The sequence below is a fragment of the Silurus aristotelis genome (genome assembly GCF_946808225.1).
Source record: "Silurus aristotelis genome assembly, chromosome: 1".
In the NCBI taxonomy this organism is placed as follows: Eukaryota; Metazoa; Chordata; class Actinopteri; order Siluriformes; family Siluridae; genus Silurus; species Silurus aristotelis.
The window spans coordinates 9,909,635-9,927,038 of NC_139574.1; the positions used below are offsets into that span (position 1 = coordinate 9,909,635).

The 17,404-nt window shown below is 39.7% G+C and overlaps 1 protein-coding gene across 1 annotated transcript in view; it reads left to right on the top strand.

Annotated features, from left to right (window-relative positions):
* The window catches only part of lyrm4b (LYR motif containing 4), a 59,082-nt gene extending 41,997 nt beyond the window's left edge, over positions 1-17,085 (top strand). The window contains exon 3 of the mRNA XM_083549649.1: positions 16,259-17,085. Coding sequence (XP_083405775.1) covers positions 16,259-16,327 — 69 coding nt within the window. The 3' untranslated portion in view covers positions 16,328-17,085. The remainder of the gene's footprint in view (positions 1-16,258) is intronic.
* The last annotated feature ends 319 nt before the right edge of the window (positions 17,086-17,404 follow it).

Consider the following 17,404-nt stretch of genomic DNA (forward strand, 5'->3'; position numbering starts at 1 on the left):
AAGACAAATTGGTGAGTGTAAAGATTTGAGTGAGTCTGACAAGAGACAAATTGTGATGTCTAGACGACTGGGTGGGAGCATCTCTAAAACTGCAGCTCTTGTGGGGTTTCCTGGTCTGCAATGGTCAGTATCTATCTAAAGTGGTCCAAGGAAGGAACAGTGGTGAACCAGCGACAGGGTCATCGGCGGCCGAGGTTCATTGTTGCACGCGGGAAGCGAAGGTTATGATACAGGTGCATGACGCCCTTCTCCAGTGAAAATGATTTGTGAAATATGATCACAAGTGCTCACTGAAGATGTGAATGGCTTTGTGTCCCAACTGTGTGCTTTCAATCCATTTACTCAGGGCACATGATAATAGCAGTTAAAAAAACGAGTCTGGTGACTGTATTTAGATGAAAGAAAAACAGGGATACAGACTAATGCATTCTGTGTGGAGATGGATGGATACATTAAAGAAAAATTTATAAATGAATGATGGACAAGAACAGGAGAAAAATGGATAGACAAACAAGAAAGAACTATGGATTGATGGATGGATGGATGGATGGATGGATGTGTGGAAGGATAGACATGAAAGAAATAAAGAAAGAAAGATACATAGACGAAAGAAAGAAAGAAAGAGAAAGAAAGAAAGAAAGAAAGAAAGAAAGAAAGAAAGAAAGAAAGAAAGAAAGAAAGAAAGAAAGAAAGAAAGAAAGAAAGAGAAAAATGGATGGATGGATGGATGGACGGACGGACAGACAGACGAACGAACGGACTGAGACATCAAAGAAGGGTTAATAGACAAACGAAAGATGGACAAGAAAGGAAGAAAGATAGATAGACAAACTTGAAAGATGGATGGATGGCTGATTGGCTGGATGAATGGGTGGCAAATTAAGATGGGTGGATGGAAGTGAAATTAGTAAGGAGAGAGGAAAGATGGATAACCAGACAAAAAATTTATATAAGAATCAACCAAAGAGGCAAAAATAGAGAGACTTTAAAAATGCAAATTAAAGCCTTAGAACTACAACTAGAGATGCAGTGTGACTGCTATGTGTAGTGACGGCTTAGCGGTTAAAGCTCTGGGTTACTCATCTGAAGGTCTTCTGTTCTCCAGGGGCCCCGATGTATCATGACTGACCCTGTGGTCTGACTCCAACTTTCTCACAAGCTGGGATATGTGAAGATAATCATTTTGATTCTGCTAAAATTTTAAAGTCTTGTGAAAATAAATTGATACCATTTATAAATTCTATGGTTTTATGTATCAGGACATCATCAAAATCATCTGGTCCTTAGCAGACCTTAAGTAAATACAATCTCAGGTGAACGGCAACACGACATTTTACACCATATTGTTATTGATTTTTGCTCAAATGTACGCTGAAATTGAGAAACCGTGTATGAAAACGTACACTTTATGATTCAGTAGCTGGTAAAACCTCCTTAAGCAGCAATAACCTGGAGTAATCATGTTCTGTATGATATAATCAGTCTCACAGTGTTGTGGAGGAAAAAACAAACCTTAACGTACTTTCATGAACTTTAACATTTAACATGCATTTTAAACTAAAGAATTTAAGGTGGGGGTACTTTTAATTTCACACATAGAAAATTAGATAGAAAAGTCTACTTCTATAACAAATCATGAGATTAGACTGAAAACCTTCAGATACATGTCATAAATATAACTGATAGACTTCTTTTCTTTTTCATTAGTCTGCACAGTAAAACTCTGATGGCTTTATCCTGACAATGACCTCCTAGCACACGCACACACACACACACACACACACACACACACACACACACACACACACACACACACACACACCTGAATCAAAGCAGTGATATTTGTTTTTCTTGTAAGCACAATAAACAATAAAGGGCTCAGTGGGCACTTTTGTGTTTTGTGCTTTTGTGTTTGTGGAAAGAAGTGGACTTCTGGAGGTCATGTTGAGGGCATGCATCTGTCTGGGTGAGAAGAAAAGACAATTAGGAATGTGGGAGAGGAAAGCTGAGCATAATGTGTAAGGGACTGTGGGACATAACACGTGTGTGTGTGTGTGTGTGTGTGTGTGTGTGTGTGTGTGTGTGTGTGTGTGTGTGTGTGTGTGTGTGTGTGTGTGTGTGTGTGTGTGTATATATGTGTATGTATATATATATATATATATATATATATATATATATATATATATATATATATATATATATATATATATATATATATATATATATATATAAACACACAGAATCTCAACTTTGAGCCGTTATTGTCTAAATAACTGACAACAAAAGTGAGTACACCCTGAGCCACACGGTCTATTCATTGTGTCCATGCAGTTAAAATTTGGTGCTTTGAGTACAATTCTCTCATACTGACCCCTGAACGTTCAACATGGCATCACATGGCAAAGAATCTCTGAGGATTTGAGAATTAGTATTTTTGCTCTTCACAAAGATGCCGAGGCTAGAAGAAGATCTGTAACTGAAACTGAGTTACAGTACAGTGGTCAGGGTCATACAGAGGTTTCCCAAGACAGGTTTTACTCGGAACAGCAACCTCGCAAAGGTCCATCAAAGAAGTTGAGTTCTCATGCTGTGCTTCAGGTGCAGAAGCTGCTTAAAAAAACAGACTCATGAGTGCTGCAGCATTTAGAGGTTGCAGAAGTGAAAGGTCCACTTGTCAGTGCTCAGACCAGACGCCACACACTGCAACAAGTCGGTTTGCAGGCCATCGTCCCAGAAGGAAGCCTCTTCTGAAGCTGGCTCACAATAAAAGCCCACAAATAGTTTGCTGAAGAACATCCTGTCAAAGAGCATGAATTACTGGGACCATGTTCACAAGTAAGATAAACTTGTTTGGCTCAGATGGTGTCCAGCATGTGTGAGTAGAACCAAGAAAATCATGTCTCACCTACAATCCAGCATGGTGGTGGTAGTATCATGGTCTGGGGCTGCATGAGTGCTGCTGGTACTGGGGAGCTGCGGTTCATTGAGAGAAACATGGATTCCAACATGTTCTGTGACAGGATTCAGGCAGTGCTGGATAACAGTGGTGCTCACAAAAAAATACTGACACTTTGGACACAGATATGACATGTTCACTTAGGGTGTACTCACTTTTGTTGCCAGTTATTAAGACAATAATGGCTCAAAGTTTAGTTATTTCTTAGAGGACAGTAAATCTATACTGCTATACAAGTTGCACATTGACTTCTCTAAAATATATTAATTTCTATTATATTGTCCCTTTAGGAGATAAAATAAAGTGGTTGCTGAAAACATATATTTTTTAGGGCTGTTAATCAAAAATTGCTTTTGAAAAATAATAATAATAATGGACTTGTAGTGTAGAAGAGTGTAAATATATTATATTTATAATATAAAATAATTTATTATTATAATTTTTTTTTTATATAAAAAGCGAAAGCAACTTAAATATTAAATTTCTTTTGCACAAAGTGTAGAATAAAAAGATATATATTTAATTATGGTTATTTTATTATTTTTATTATATTATTTTATTAAAGACTAATATCTTAGTATTTGTAGTTGTAACGTGATATGTATCGTGTATGGTTGGACTTTTTTTAATTTTCAGAAATTCGTTCAACATATTATCAGGCTTTGACCTTGCATTGACCTTCCCATTTTATACACATTGTTTATACAGTAGTTGTAGGGTCTACATCAGTCTTAGTATGCTCTGTGAAAGTTGGTGTCCTCTATACATGCCTGAAATTTGTTTTTGTGTATGTGTGGATGCGTGTGTGTGTGTGAATGCATGTGTGTGTGTAGGTGGCTTCCATCCCACACGCAGCTCTGTAGCCTAAAGGCATTTTCTACTGAATCCCATTAGCCTGTCTTTTCCAGTGGAAATGGCAAGGCTTAGTGTTCGACCAGGCCACTGCAAGCACATCATTAAACTGTAATGAATGCCACGGTCGAGCGCTGGAATGAGCCGATGTGTGTATAGAGCCTCGGGTCCTAACAGCAGCCTCCGCTCTTGCACACAAGTCAGAGCGACGTGGAACATGCAGTGCCTAAATCAGGGCCGTGTGTCTGAAAGAGAGAGGGACTGCTACCTGCGCTGTAGAGAAGGATTTGTCATTTTGTCAGAAACTCTGTGTAAGCACATTGCTGCATTTTTACCCTCATGCACATCTATACTGTACATCTCGTCTTCGTCAATGGTAAGACGCGCTTAGGTCCGCTTAACCAAGCTCCATCACCGGACAGAAGGTCCACCTCTTTTTTATTTTTTTTGCATATTATTAGTGGTGATAAAGTAGAGCAGGGGGTTTTTTTTGTTTTTGTTTTTTCTTTTGTAAACAGTCCTCTTTTTTTTTTTTTTACCTCAGATTTATTTTTTAAGCAGTGAAAAAATTCAGCTGTTACCCTCATTATGCAGTTACGAACCTTTGTGTATCAGACGAATGAATGGGATGGATAGATGGGGGAGTTGTATATAAACAAATATATTCATTTACAAAGAAGATGGATGGATGGATGGATGGATGGATGGATGGATGGATGGATGGATGGATGGATCGTTGGATGGATCGTTGGATGGATCGTTGGATGGATGGATGGATGGATGGATGGATGGATGGATGGATGGATGGATGGATCTGCATCAATAAGCTTTAGCCGTAATGAATCACCGGTTCACAACTGTACCTTTCTTGCACCTCTTTTAATAGATACTGACCTCTGGAGACCAGGAACATCCCACAAAAAGTGCAGTGCAAATTGTGATGTCTAGACATTGGCTTCTCCAAAACTGCAGCTCTTGTGGGATGTTCCTGGTCTGCAGTGGTCAGTATCTACACAACCCTGCTAATAAAAGTGTTTATTTTCAGTTTTGCTTCATGGACACTTCTGTTCCCTCACAACCTCCTTTGTGACATTTCTGCACTTTTTTTATGCTAATCATTTCCCTTACTTGTAGGTGTTGGGTGCATGAGGCACAAAACGGAGTGTGTTGCTTATGGAGTACGGTGTATATAGTGATTCTTCCTTGTTCTCCTCTTCATCTCTCTTTGTTTCAAGGGCACAGCCTCTTCTGGTGCAGTGCCGCTGTAAGAGAAGAGGTAAATGGTAATAAGAGCAGATTGAGGAGCCCCAGAGCAACGCTAATCGGCTCTCCCGTGTCGGGGTGGGATATCGTGCCATCCTCTAATACTCTGAGCATGCCACTCTCGGGACAGCCGGGAATAAATGAAGGGTCACCTTACTGCACCATTTACTGTAGGGAGGGTTCGGGTTCCTTTGTGTGGCTGAAGATGGATTTGGAAGAAACGAGGTGTGGGTTTAAGAAAATGCCAATAACTTTTACAGACGTTTCCGTGCCTATGGGTTTACATACATACTGTTTAACTTTGTAACAGTTAGTGATATCAAGCAAGAGACAAAGAGAGGCTGATGAAGGGAAGACCATTTATAGCTGCCTTAACAGAAGTGATAACAGGAATTGATCATCCCTAAATTGCTGTGGTGTGAAAGGAGTTTTAAAACTTCCAAATGTGTCCAGATTGGTAAATAATCAGCTCTTGAAATATGGAAATAGGGATGTATCACACTACCCTGCCATTCACTGTTTTCCTATAGCAGCACATACTGCATGCCGCTCGGGAAAACACCGTGCCGATATCCCAGAGCATATTAGAGGTTTCTTTTTGGTCCTGGGATTTTCTTAGTCCTTTCCAAATGCCGTCTCCACAGTAACCTGTACCTGCGAAGCATTGGAGCTGGAGAACTGCTTCACTTGCCTGGTAGTAAAATGTTAAGTATTTGATTAAAAATAGCTCCTCCTAGGAGGGATGGCAAAAAAAAAGAAGAAGCCAAGAATGCTGAGAGTTAAGCGTGACTGGGTCGACTCGTGAACTGTGAGAAAATCTGCGTTCTGAGATCTCCAGCGACCTGGCTGTGTGGGTCGTGCACATAATTAGAAAAACCCAAATACCCACAAGGCCCTGAGCTATACGCGTTTGTATGCACAAGTGCTTTTCAATCTGCTGTGATTATTTAGCATTTGGATGCTGAGCTATTCCTCCACACCCCCCCACCTCCACACACACACACACACACACACACACACACACACACACACACACACACACACACACACACACACACACACACACACTTCCTTTCTTTATTACTACAGCAAGCAGACTGCCAGGTGTTGGAAAGGCAAAGAAAAGGAGGAAAACGGTGCACAAACATCACGGATTGGATATCTGTTGTTATTCCTCTCGTTTTTTACACCCCTTTCCCCTGTGAGAGAAGGAGGCTCTCGATCTGCTCCTGTGCCAATGTGCACAGAGCATAAAGATCACACGAAGAATTTCTTACGGTCGCAAGGAAAATGCTCGGAATGCGAAATGTTTCGGGGGTGGAAGAGACGTGAGGGCTGATCACGATGTGAGCGACTGATTCTTTTCGAGAGCTTGTCGTAACCTTTTGCACGTCTGCACTCCTCTGCTAAGTGTAGACACATATTCTAGTCATATTCACCCACATGTCTGGATGTTCTCTGCTGTGTGTGTGTGTGTGTGTGTGTGTGTGTGTGTGTGTGTGTGTGTGTGTGTGTGTGTGTGTGTGTGTGTGTAAAAAAGACTTGTAATACTTCTCAGATTTCCTTCTCTCCAAGTGTGTGCACTAGGGGGATCTGCAGTGTGACAAAGGGTGCCTGCTGCAGCCGCAACAATTAACATGAATGTGCTTACTGCCTACTGATTGGCTGAGAGCGGTGCCATCTCTTTTCTTAACTCCACCCACTCCCACACACCCACTGTTCACTGGACAAGTGAAATGAGTGGGCAGAGACACACCCACCTGCACCCTCTTGTGTATGTGTGTGTGTGTGTGTGTGTGTGTGTGTGTGTGTGTGTGTGTGTGTGTGTGTGTGTGTGTGTGTGGGGTTCATACAAGACACTGCTGCCCTCTAGTGGCGCTTGACGCACACATAAAAGCATAGACATACTCTCACATTTCTAGAAGTATGCTGCTTGGTTAAGTAGCAGGTCATTACACACGCAGCTTCCTGATGATTCAGTTTGGGCCGTTCAGGTGCTAACGCAGAGTAACACAACATTAACAGAAAACAAAAATGAGAGCAGGAGAGAAAGAGAGAGACACAGGTGGAGAGATGAATAATAGAGATAGTGTGGACGGAAAAGGGGGGGCAACTGCAGGTGAGAAGACGACAGTGAAATCCACACCTCTCTTTGTGCCATCTTCCCGAAATTTCTGCTCTCGCTCATAAGTAGGTCCTCAATGTTTCGGTTAGACTTTCTCATCTATATGTATGTCCAGCTGTCGTGCTGTCTTTACAGTGCTGAGGAAACATCTGTCTTCACACCAGTTGGAAGAGTGTGTAGAGTCATGACTTTCTTAGGAGTCACACCCAGGCTTGTGAAGCTGCTCTGGGTCTGTGCACGAGTTTTCAGAACGCAGATCACACTCTCAGATATGCAGACCACGAAAGATAATGAAGATTAGAGTTGGTTTCAATGATGCAACCTGACATTTGTGGCGCTTACTTAACTCCTTACACCATACAATACTGTACATTGACCATGATATGTTCCTTCTTGATCCTGTACATTATAGATCATTTTGTTTTTAGAAATGACAAAACAATACGAGGTTTCAGACTAGTTTTGTAGTACGCCAACAGATGCACAAGCACAAGGCTGCAAACAAAGTCAGGAAGCACTGAGGTATGAAGTATGTTCACTGAGGTTAAAAGTGGTTAAGGCTCTGGGTTACTGATCACAAGGTCGGGGGTTCAAACCCCACTATCGCCACTCTTGGGCTCTTGAGCAAGGCCCTTAACCCTCTGTGCTCCAGTGGTGCTGTATCATTGCTAATCCTGCACTCTAACCCCAGATTCCTAACATCACTGGGATATGTGAAGATGATTATTGGTTCCCTTTTGTCTTGTTCCTCTCAAGGTTTCTTTCTCATGTTATCTTGGGGAGTTTTTTCTTGCCATAGTCACCACTGATTTGATCATTAGAGACAAGATGCAATGCAATTATAAGGAACAAACCATTGTACATATATTGCTTTGAGACAATGTCCATTTAAAAAAAAAAATGTTTAAATTTAACTAAAAATTGAACCTTCACATTTTTGACTTTTTTATTAACCTCAAAATCTTTCGAGCTCAAGTTTTCATTTTAAGCGTTGTATTATTTCAGTAAACCCAACATCTCTGTGATTTTGAACAGCTTTATGAAAGCTCTCCCCTTTTTCTTTTTTTACCACAGTCGTCATTTGCGCTCCAGAGATTCGATGTAGCCACAATTGAAGTTCTGTAGCTTTTTACTGTAACAGCTTTTTGCAGTAAGGCTCACTTGCTTCTCATTGCTTCACATTTCAATCTAGAGGTCACTCTGTACTATGTTTGTAATCTGCTTACGAACTTGTATGTTGATCTTCTGACCATTTATATTACGACTCTGTTGTCAAACTGTCGTTTCCCTCTCGCAGCAGCTCACTCTGGTTTCCTGCGCACTCGCTTTTTTCAGGCAGAGGTGAACCTGCAGGACTTTAAGTGCAGCATCAAACGTTTTTCCGCGAGAGAGCTGTTCTGTTTTGTAGCAGGTGATTCCCTGGAGGTCAGGTGTATCCTGCATGCCCGCTGATGTCAGGTGAAAAAAAGGGCTACGGTGGCACTGTGTGAGTACACAGAGACGCTCTCAGCTTATCCATAGGCTGTTGACACTGTACTTTTTCTCACTGTTATGACATTGGGGATGTGCCTAGAGTTTTAGTATGGCTTTGATAGAAGTACTGCAAAGTTGGCTTCAGTAGCAAATTTCAATCAGATCGTCCTTGTTTACCAAAATTGTTTATTCTGAATACATTTTGCTGCTGAAACTTTAACTTAGCGACTATTGTACTGTATGTGTAAAAAAACAAAACACACCAGAGACTGTGTGTGTTTGTTGGGTGACCTGAAAGGTTACTGGAGTGCAGAGTAAAGTTGTGTACGTGATCGCGCTAATCATTGGGTCATCACGCACATGGAGCTGGCAGAGCTGTGTTTTGGATTAAGTGGTGTGTGTGTGTTTGTATCTGGCTGTGTGTGTCACTGTATGTGTGCTGCTTGGTGACCTTTATATAACGACCGAAATGTCACTGTCCACTTAGACTGCCTGTCATAAGTATTTAGACCTTTTTTGATTGGAAACATAACAGATCAAAACTGGAATATTTTTTGTGTTGCCTTGCCTATAGACCTCGTACCTCTATACTTTTAAATCATACTTTATTCACTAATCTTTCAAGTACATGGGAATATACACCCATCAGGCATAACATTATGAGATTATGAGTACCTGTCTAATATTGTCTTGGTGCCCCTTTTACTACCAAAACAGTCCTGAACCATCAAGCATTAACAGCATTAACTTCTTCAGCAAGGTGATCTACAGGAGCTCGTATCTTAGATCTGACCACACGGACCAGCCTTCATGCATCTCCCCACGTGCATTAATGATCCTCGGTCGCCCATGACCGTTCCTTCGGGCCACTTTTGATAGATACTGACCACTGCAGTCGTCTAGACATCACAATGTAGCCCTTGTCAAATTCGCTCAGATCTTTACACCCATTTTTTCAGCTTCTAACACATCAATTTTGAGTACAAAATGTTTACTTGCCTAATATATATATAAACCCCCAAGCTAGCATAATTAACAAAAAACAACACAGCGGATTCATGTTTATGATTTATAAAATACTAGTTTATCCGCTACGCGGATTTCACGGACTAAAGGCCAGTCCGTGAAAATATTTTCAGACATTAAACCGGTCCGTGGCGCAAAAAAGTTTGGGGACCACTGATATATCTCACCCACTATCAGGTGCCTTGAAGAAGAGATAATCAGTGTTATCCAATTCATGCATTTTAATTATACACATTGAAAAGTCAACATTGATCCGAATTAAGGAAAGTCAGATCTGCCCATTGGCTTCCCATTTGTCTTGGAAAAGACTGTCATGTTGCGCTGATTCTGATTGAGCAGTTTATGTTTAGTGGTAGCTCAGTGGTTAAGCCTTGGGTTTACTGATCAAAAGGTCGAGGGTTTAAGCTAAGTATTTGGGCCCTTGAGCAAGGCCCTTAACCCTTAATTCAAGAAGGTGAATGCCTACTTGAATAACTTCCACAATGTTTGTTTTCTCAGCTCACTTCTTGACCCTGATGTTATAAAACATTTAAAGTAGCGACTAATGCCATTAATGTGGTTAATATGCTCTTGATGGTGGATGTTTAAAAACCAAGAACAGAACTGGTTGAGAGATTTTAAGCTTCCAAAATCACCTGCCATTAATTAAAGCATCAGCTCAAGCCCATACGCTCCCAGAGCCTCTGTTAATATGCACCTAATAAGATTTTGGGGTTTATTGGAACACCTGTTAAATATTTTAATATTACCTTGCCATCGTTATCAGTCTGGTTTGTCTCGTCTGTGACAATAATAACGAGTAAACGGCAATTAAAAATCCCAAGCAGAATCCGCACCAGAATACACACTAAATCGAGGCCATTGCGCTTTGTTAAAAGAACCTATGAGAGTGTCGTAATTAAGAGTGTAGCACCAGGTTTTTTATTATAGTGCTTCACCCTTTAGAGAAGCTGCAGTTTAATCCAGCTGCACCACTCTCACGCTCTCTCCCCATCAGCATCCTGTTTAAGCCCCATCACTCTGTGCCCTTTTCCCATGGGCCTTTGCATCTCCTCTAAACAGGAGGTTATAGGCAGGTGTCAAGGCGAACTGCTCAGACAGATGGTCGGTGTCACACAGACGGCAAGCATTTATTATTTATTTCTTTTCTACAAAGGCCGGCGCGTGTGCAAAAGCGGACCTCAGCACTGCTCTTCACTGGGGGGTTGAAAAATGAAACCTTTCTTCACCTTAGCAAACGGTGCATCTTTTCCAGCTCTCGTTCCCACTGCGGCGTGGCAAACTGCTGCACGTTACCAACTGTCTCTATTAGCGATGGGCTTGACTTATTCCGAGGCATATTTTTAATAGAGTGTCACATTTAGTCAGAGCATCACTCACAGAGTTTTCTGGAGCGCTGGGAATTCTTGGAATTTTGATTCTTTAGCATACAGATTTAAGATGTGTGTGTGTGTGTGTGTGTGTGTGTGTGTGTGTGTGTATCGTTGTGTGTGGGTGGGTGGGTGTGCACTTAACAAGCACTGACAATTAGAAGCAATAAACTTGAGCATTTGCATTCTCAATAAAAGCTATTGTAAGATGAAACCTGCACTGTTTTTTTTTTCCTCAAATCGAATGCAGGAGTTTTTATAGCAGCATTTCCACCCATACTCCAGCCTGTACACATTACAGAAGCAGCTTATTATTTTTTTATTGAAATACAGCGGGGAAGGAAAGCAATTAGGGACATCCTGTGGATAAACTGAGAAAAAGGACACGCCAAAGCGTTGGTTTTTAGGAGAATGACGAGAGCTGAGCCACGGTTGTGTAATCAGATGCGGAAAATTTTGACAATTCTTGTAGACAAAACATTGTATTATGGTTATTAAGTATTTATAGAGAAAGACTTTTCATTCTAAAATTAATTTATTCATTATTCACATATTCAGCTACAGTAACCTTAGATAGAATTGTTTCGGATCTAAATTTTCAGACGACAGACCACCGTTGCATTTGGATGGAGCTTTCCATTCTGATAGGCGTGGTCTTTTCTGGGGTGACTCCTCCCCCCATATCCAGGGCTCACAATGGCTCACTGAATGAGTTTGATAATGATGTAAATCATATGCTATGGGCTTCACACTCACATGATCTTACACCAAATGGACACTTATGGGAGATTTTCGAGTGAACTTGTTAGACAGTGATCATCACCACCACCACCATAATCAAAACACAGACTGAGGGAAAGTCTTTATGGAAGGATGTTGTTTATTGCTTCAGTACTCCAGTTCCAGAGACTTGCAAAATTGATGGCAAGTTCAATTCAATTCATTTTTAATTCTATAGCATTGTCTCAAAGCGGCTTTTCGGAAATAGAGCGGTTATAAGATGTTGTATAAAGTTGTATAAGAGAATGTGTAAGCTTATGGTGGCCCAGAATTCTTACCAAGACAGTTTATTATATTTATTATATATTATATTGATTATATAAGTTTTAATTATATGCAAACTTTTTCATTATAGCATTATATTTTCAATAAAAAATCCTATTTTGGCTAATTGTGTAACTAAAGTTTACATTACATAACCATTTAGAATGAATGGGTGTGTGTGTGTGTGTGTGTGTGTGTGTGTGTGCATGCATGCATGTGTACAATGGTGTAGTGCTGTTCTGTCCTAGTCCCCGGTGTGTCCTAACCACATGTTCTCTGGCACACTGTCTTCTGTTTACACTGACTTTACTGGACAGTGATCATTCCTTTCCAGAGGTGTGTGACACTGAGTGTTTTCCATGCGTGCACACGCCAGTGTTTTCATTCACACACAAACACACACACACGCTGCAAAAGGCCTGTTGGCACATGACTGAGCCCACCATGTGATTCTAAATCTTCAGCGGTAAACCCTTGGCATCAAACTACGATTTCAACACACCCCTGGACTGCACCGTGTTCCAGCACACACACGCACACGTACATCCACGTATCACAGCAGTCTACAATTAGAAATTGTTCTGTCTGCTCTTCTTCGATGGCAAACGTTTGGATGCTGTAGTGTAAAAGAGCTTTGATAAGAAATATAACCCTTGGGACTCGTGTAAGCTGAACAGCTTTCAGAGGTTTTTGTGAGGATGTAGACTGAAATTGAGGTGCTTCAGATGATTAAATATAAGAAAATAAAGTCATTTCAGGTTCAGTGAATAGCAAAATTCTTGGTATAGCACAGCATTCGTTTAGTTAAACTGTATGTCACTTATTTTCAGCTGTAATACTTTGCTTTGTCTAACAAATAGCGCCCTGTGTTCATGTGCACGATTTGCATCATGGCAGTCACGATCACACACGTTCACACTATTAAATAATACCAGCTGTTTGGACCTAAAAATGTCAAATCCAGACTGCATTTCAGGCCAGCGTCCCCGATATAGACACAGTCAAGATCAGCCTGGTGTTTATTTACAGAAGCATTGTGGACATTATTGATTTGGTTATCCTTGTGGAATAATGTTCCTGTTTTTGTTTAGTTTTTTTTGTCACACCGCATCCTCACACCATTCGTCTCTGTTCAAAAACGACTTAATGGGTTTTGTTTCACTTTCTCACATAGAATTGCTTACATGGAGAACTGTAACGAAGGCACTGTAAAATCCTCAAATCTGTTTTGCTCATTTTGATTTTTTTGTGTGTGTTCTCTCTTTTCCCAATTTCAAGTTTTAGTTTTTGCCCTAAGCACAGCCATCTCCTGGCTGTTTCAGCCCCAGTTCAGGCACTTAGCAAATTCGATACCAACGTGCCATCTTTAAATTCATCAACATCAACTCCCAGGTCTCCAGTCATGGTCGTGTGCAGTATTAAAAGGGACTAAAAGTACTGCACACGACCATGACTGGAGAACTGGGAGTTGATGTCTTCAGCACCATGTTATGTAAAGAGGAATTTAAAGATCTTAACATATATCCATAACATATACTTTACATATGGACGAATATGTAAGGATTTTTGCCATGAGAAACAGGAGACTATTGCTGTAGATAGATTGATGGATGGACAGAACAATAGCCAGACAGAAAAAAAGGGAACTGTAATTGATAAACAATATAAGTAAAGTTTAAGGTTGCTGCTATAAAGTAATAAACTGAGGAAAAACATTAAAAGGATAATTTTTATAAATTAATATTTTTTTTTAATAAAAGGTAGCAAAACAGAAAAGTGGTTATATAATGTTCTGATACCGTCTTTGGTTATGTAATGAGGAAAAAATGCAAACAAACTTTAAGAAAAGGAAAAAAGTTCTATAAAAATGAAAAAAACTTTTTATATAATGTTCAGATTTTATACTGAAAATAGGCTCGATAAGTTGTTTTAGGATACAATTTTAATTAAGAACTAATCTGATCCAATAAAAACAAGATTAATAGAGTTTAAATTTAAAATACAGTTTTTAAGTTTTAGTTTTCAAAGTTGTTTTTATTATCACTGTTTGGTTATATTTTAAATTAGATTTTTCCTTTATTAGTAAATTTGAGAACTTGATCTCAACTGATTGCCCACCTATCATGTGTACCAGCATCTCCCCTCATATAATGAATAGGCCCTGGGTAAAACGTCAAGAAAGGGTGTCCAAATAAATAGTTTGTCGCTTTTTGCTTAAAAGAATACAGTATATTTTTTAGAAGTACTAAAAAACAAGTTTTTAAGTATACATTTTCTTTTTTGCTGCAGTGCTTGCGAGCAAAATAAACTACTCTTGATGATGAGTCATGTAAAGGGAGCTAACATCACCCAAAATCCAAACTTTCCTATTCATTTTGGAAAACTGTTTTAAGACCTGCAAGTTCCTTTTTGTCATTGTTAATTTTGTGTTTGTCTGATGATTTCACTGGAACGAATGGTCACATGTTCGTTAGATTGGTCAGGAATGATCATTGTGACCAGCAGATAAACTACAAATTAATTAAAACAGTTGCAAAGTCACACAAATGTCAAAAACCTGAAATAGCATTTCTTTAATAGTTTCCTTCCTGTCTAAAGACCATTTGAAGGATATTTCAAGGAAAAGGATTAGCAAACTCGGTATGTCTATGAACAAGCAAACATTGCTGCCTAAAAAGGAATCCTTCAAATTAGAAATGTCCTGTCATCAGACTGCAAATCAATAATAAATTCTGGAAACAAATTAACCCAGCTCTAAACAAATGACAATTTGACCGGATCATATAAACAAGATGTCGTATTATACACTCCAGATGTACACAGGATTTCCTGCAAAATGGAGAAGAACCCCCAACATGTGACCAATACAAAACAGGCATGAACATATACAGTGGTACCTTGACCTACAAGTGCATTAATGTACGAGTTTTCTGAGGTACGAGCGGTCACTCGGTCGATTTTTGGCTTTGTTACGCAAGCAAAAAATTGAGGGTGGTGCTCGAGAGCGAAGCGAAGCCAGAAAGCGAAGATTGTAAAGAAAATTAAGATAAGCAAAGAAGAAAAAGTAAAAAAATTTAAAAGTTTAGGGATACGTAGTGTACAGGAGTATTAGTAAAAAAAACGAGTTTTTCCTCTGCCTCAGCTTATCGCCTCTAAATGCCCCAAACTACCCCAAACCCCAAATTTTTTACTTGAGAAATCTCTTAACTGCTCAGTTGTATCAACGAGACAATTATAAGTCGCTTTGAAAAATGGTGTCCACCAATGACTGCAATACTCTTAACAACTCCTACATTGATCCCACCACGTTAATAGCCATTGATGCTGGCATTGCATAAAAAAATGTAAGAAACAAGGATTAGCAAGCTTGGCGGTGGTAGAAGCGTCTCCACTGATGCAACTGAAAGAGAGTTCGACCTATTTTGTACAGCATTTTGCTTTACAGGATTTCTTCCACACTGAACTGAACATTTGCAAAAACATCTGTATTTTCTTGGCTATGTTGTCTCTAATTCATTTTGATAACAAGCTCTGCCTGTTCCACCATAAAAGATTTCAATTTAACTTTATGCGTATGAATGTGTGCCGAGTGTAAATTAACGTGTTCTGACTGAGAATAATACGGTCTGAAGAGGCGCTGGGTTTATGATATGACTTGTAAATGTAACTTTGCACGTAAATTATAAAAATGCAATGTATGAACACTTGTTTATGGTGTCGGGATTCCATTAACCTAAATGTCAGTATGTGTCATTCATGTGTTTGAAGATGAATAGAGTACAGAAAAGAGAACTGGGTTCATCCTTAAGGACATTTGGAGTCACAACAACCACAGCACAAGAGCAATTTCTGTATAGATTCACTGTTACCAGATATATTAACGGTTAGTAGGTTTAAAACTGTACGCGATAAGCGATTGTGGGTGTGCGTGTACAAAAGTGTTTACTAGTCCAAAAAAATCGGAAATAAAGTGCCAATGTGGGGAAGAATGTGCAGTGAACATGTGTTGAAAAAAAAAAAAAAAAAAAAAGAAACTATTAAAAAAGCACTTATGTAATAGAAACTCTCACCTGTGGTGAGCAGAGAGAGATGGTGGACCTGGTAATCAAATCTTTTAATGTTTAGAACTTTCTTTTTCTTTATGCACAGGTGGCCATAGGAAAGCTATACGAGGTTCAACGGACCGTCGTTGAATTCCAGCCGAGGAAATTCTTCTGATTGGACATGAGTGGACTACTGAGCGTTCCGTGGCGGTGGATCAAGGCTTTGCAGAAAACGAATGACACTTTGACACACCTTATTTATGGGCCCAAGTTGAAAAGATGATGAAGGTGCTGTTTACTCAACGGCTTTGTCATATATGCATTCACTATTCCCATTTCAGTTACACCAGTGTTCCCTGTTTAAAGAGTCAGCTGGGCTGAATTGCACACTCCATTGAGTGCAAATACAACACGGCAAACACACCACACAGCCTACTATCAGTGCCCGCTATTAGAATTTTGTTGTTTTCATTAACTTTGTAGATACAATTATGTATTTGTGTCCTGTTTCATTAAAGCTGTGTTACTTAAAAACTCTACAAGCTGGAAAATTCCTGATGGCTTTAATATCAGTAACAATTTCATAAAAGTTGAACATGTGATATTGTGCATTGGGGTTAAAGTTTTTCCACAAGGCCAAGAGATTTAAAATAGATTAGTTTGTTAGTTTTTAGGCAGGGATGACCCAGTGAGCTCGAGTATAGGGTATAAAGATCATGTTGCACAATGCATCCTAGGCTAAATACAGGGTTGGAGGGAGGGGGACATTGAACTGGTTTCCACTTGACACTGAAATGGGTTCTAGTTCAGTTCTTCTCCTGTAAGTGTGTCAACTGGTAATAATAAAAATAAATGTTTTATTTTTAGTTTGCTATGCATTCATGTAAAATATAAGGATGAGGATAACGATAATAAACATTTATGAGAGAATAACTGAGTGCACAAGTCTGAAAATCCTTGTAGTTTAAAAAAAAAAAGATCCACATGCTGTATAACAGTGCTCCCCAACCCCCGGGCCCCTCTGGGTCAATTGGTACCGGGCCACACAGAAATAATACATAACTTACATTATTTCTGTTTTATTTATTATCTGATTCTGAAAGGTTTTATTTTGGATATTTACCGGATTCTCTCCACCACATCTGTCTATGACTCACTCTTGATGCATGTCATGGTGCCTCGGTCACATGTCTTACCTCCATCCGCTACCTTCTTTGGGCTCCGGCCGCTAACACATAATACATTACCGCTA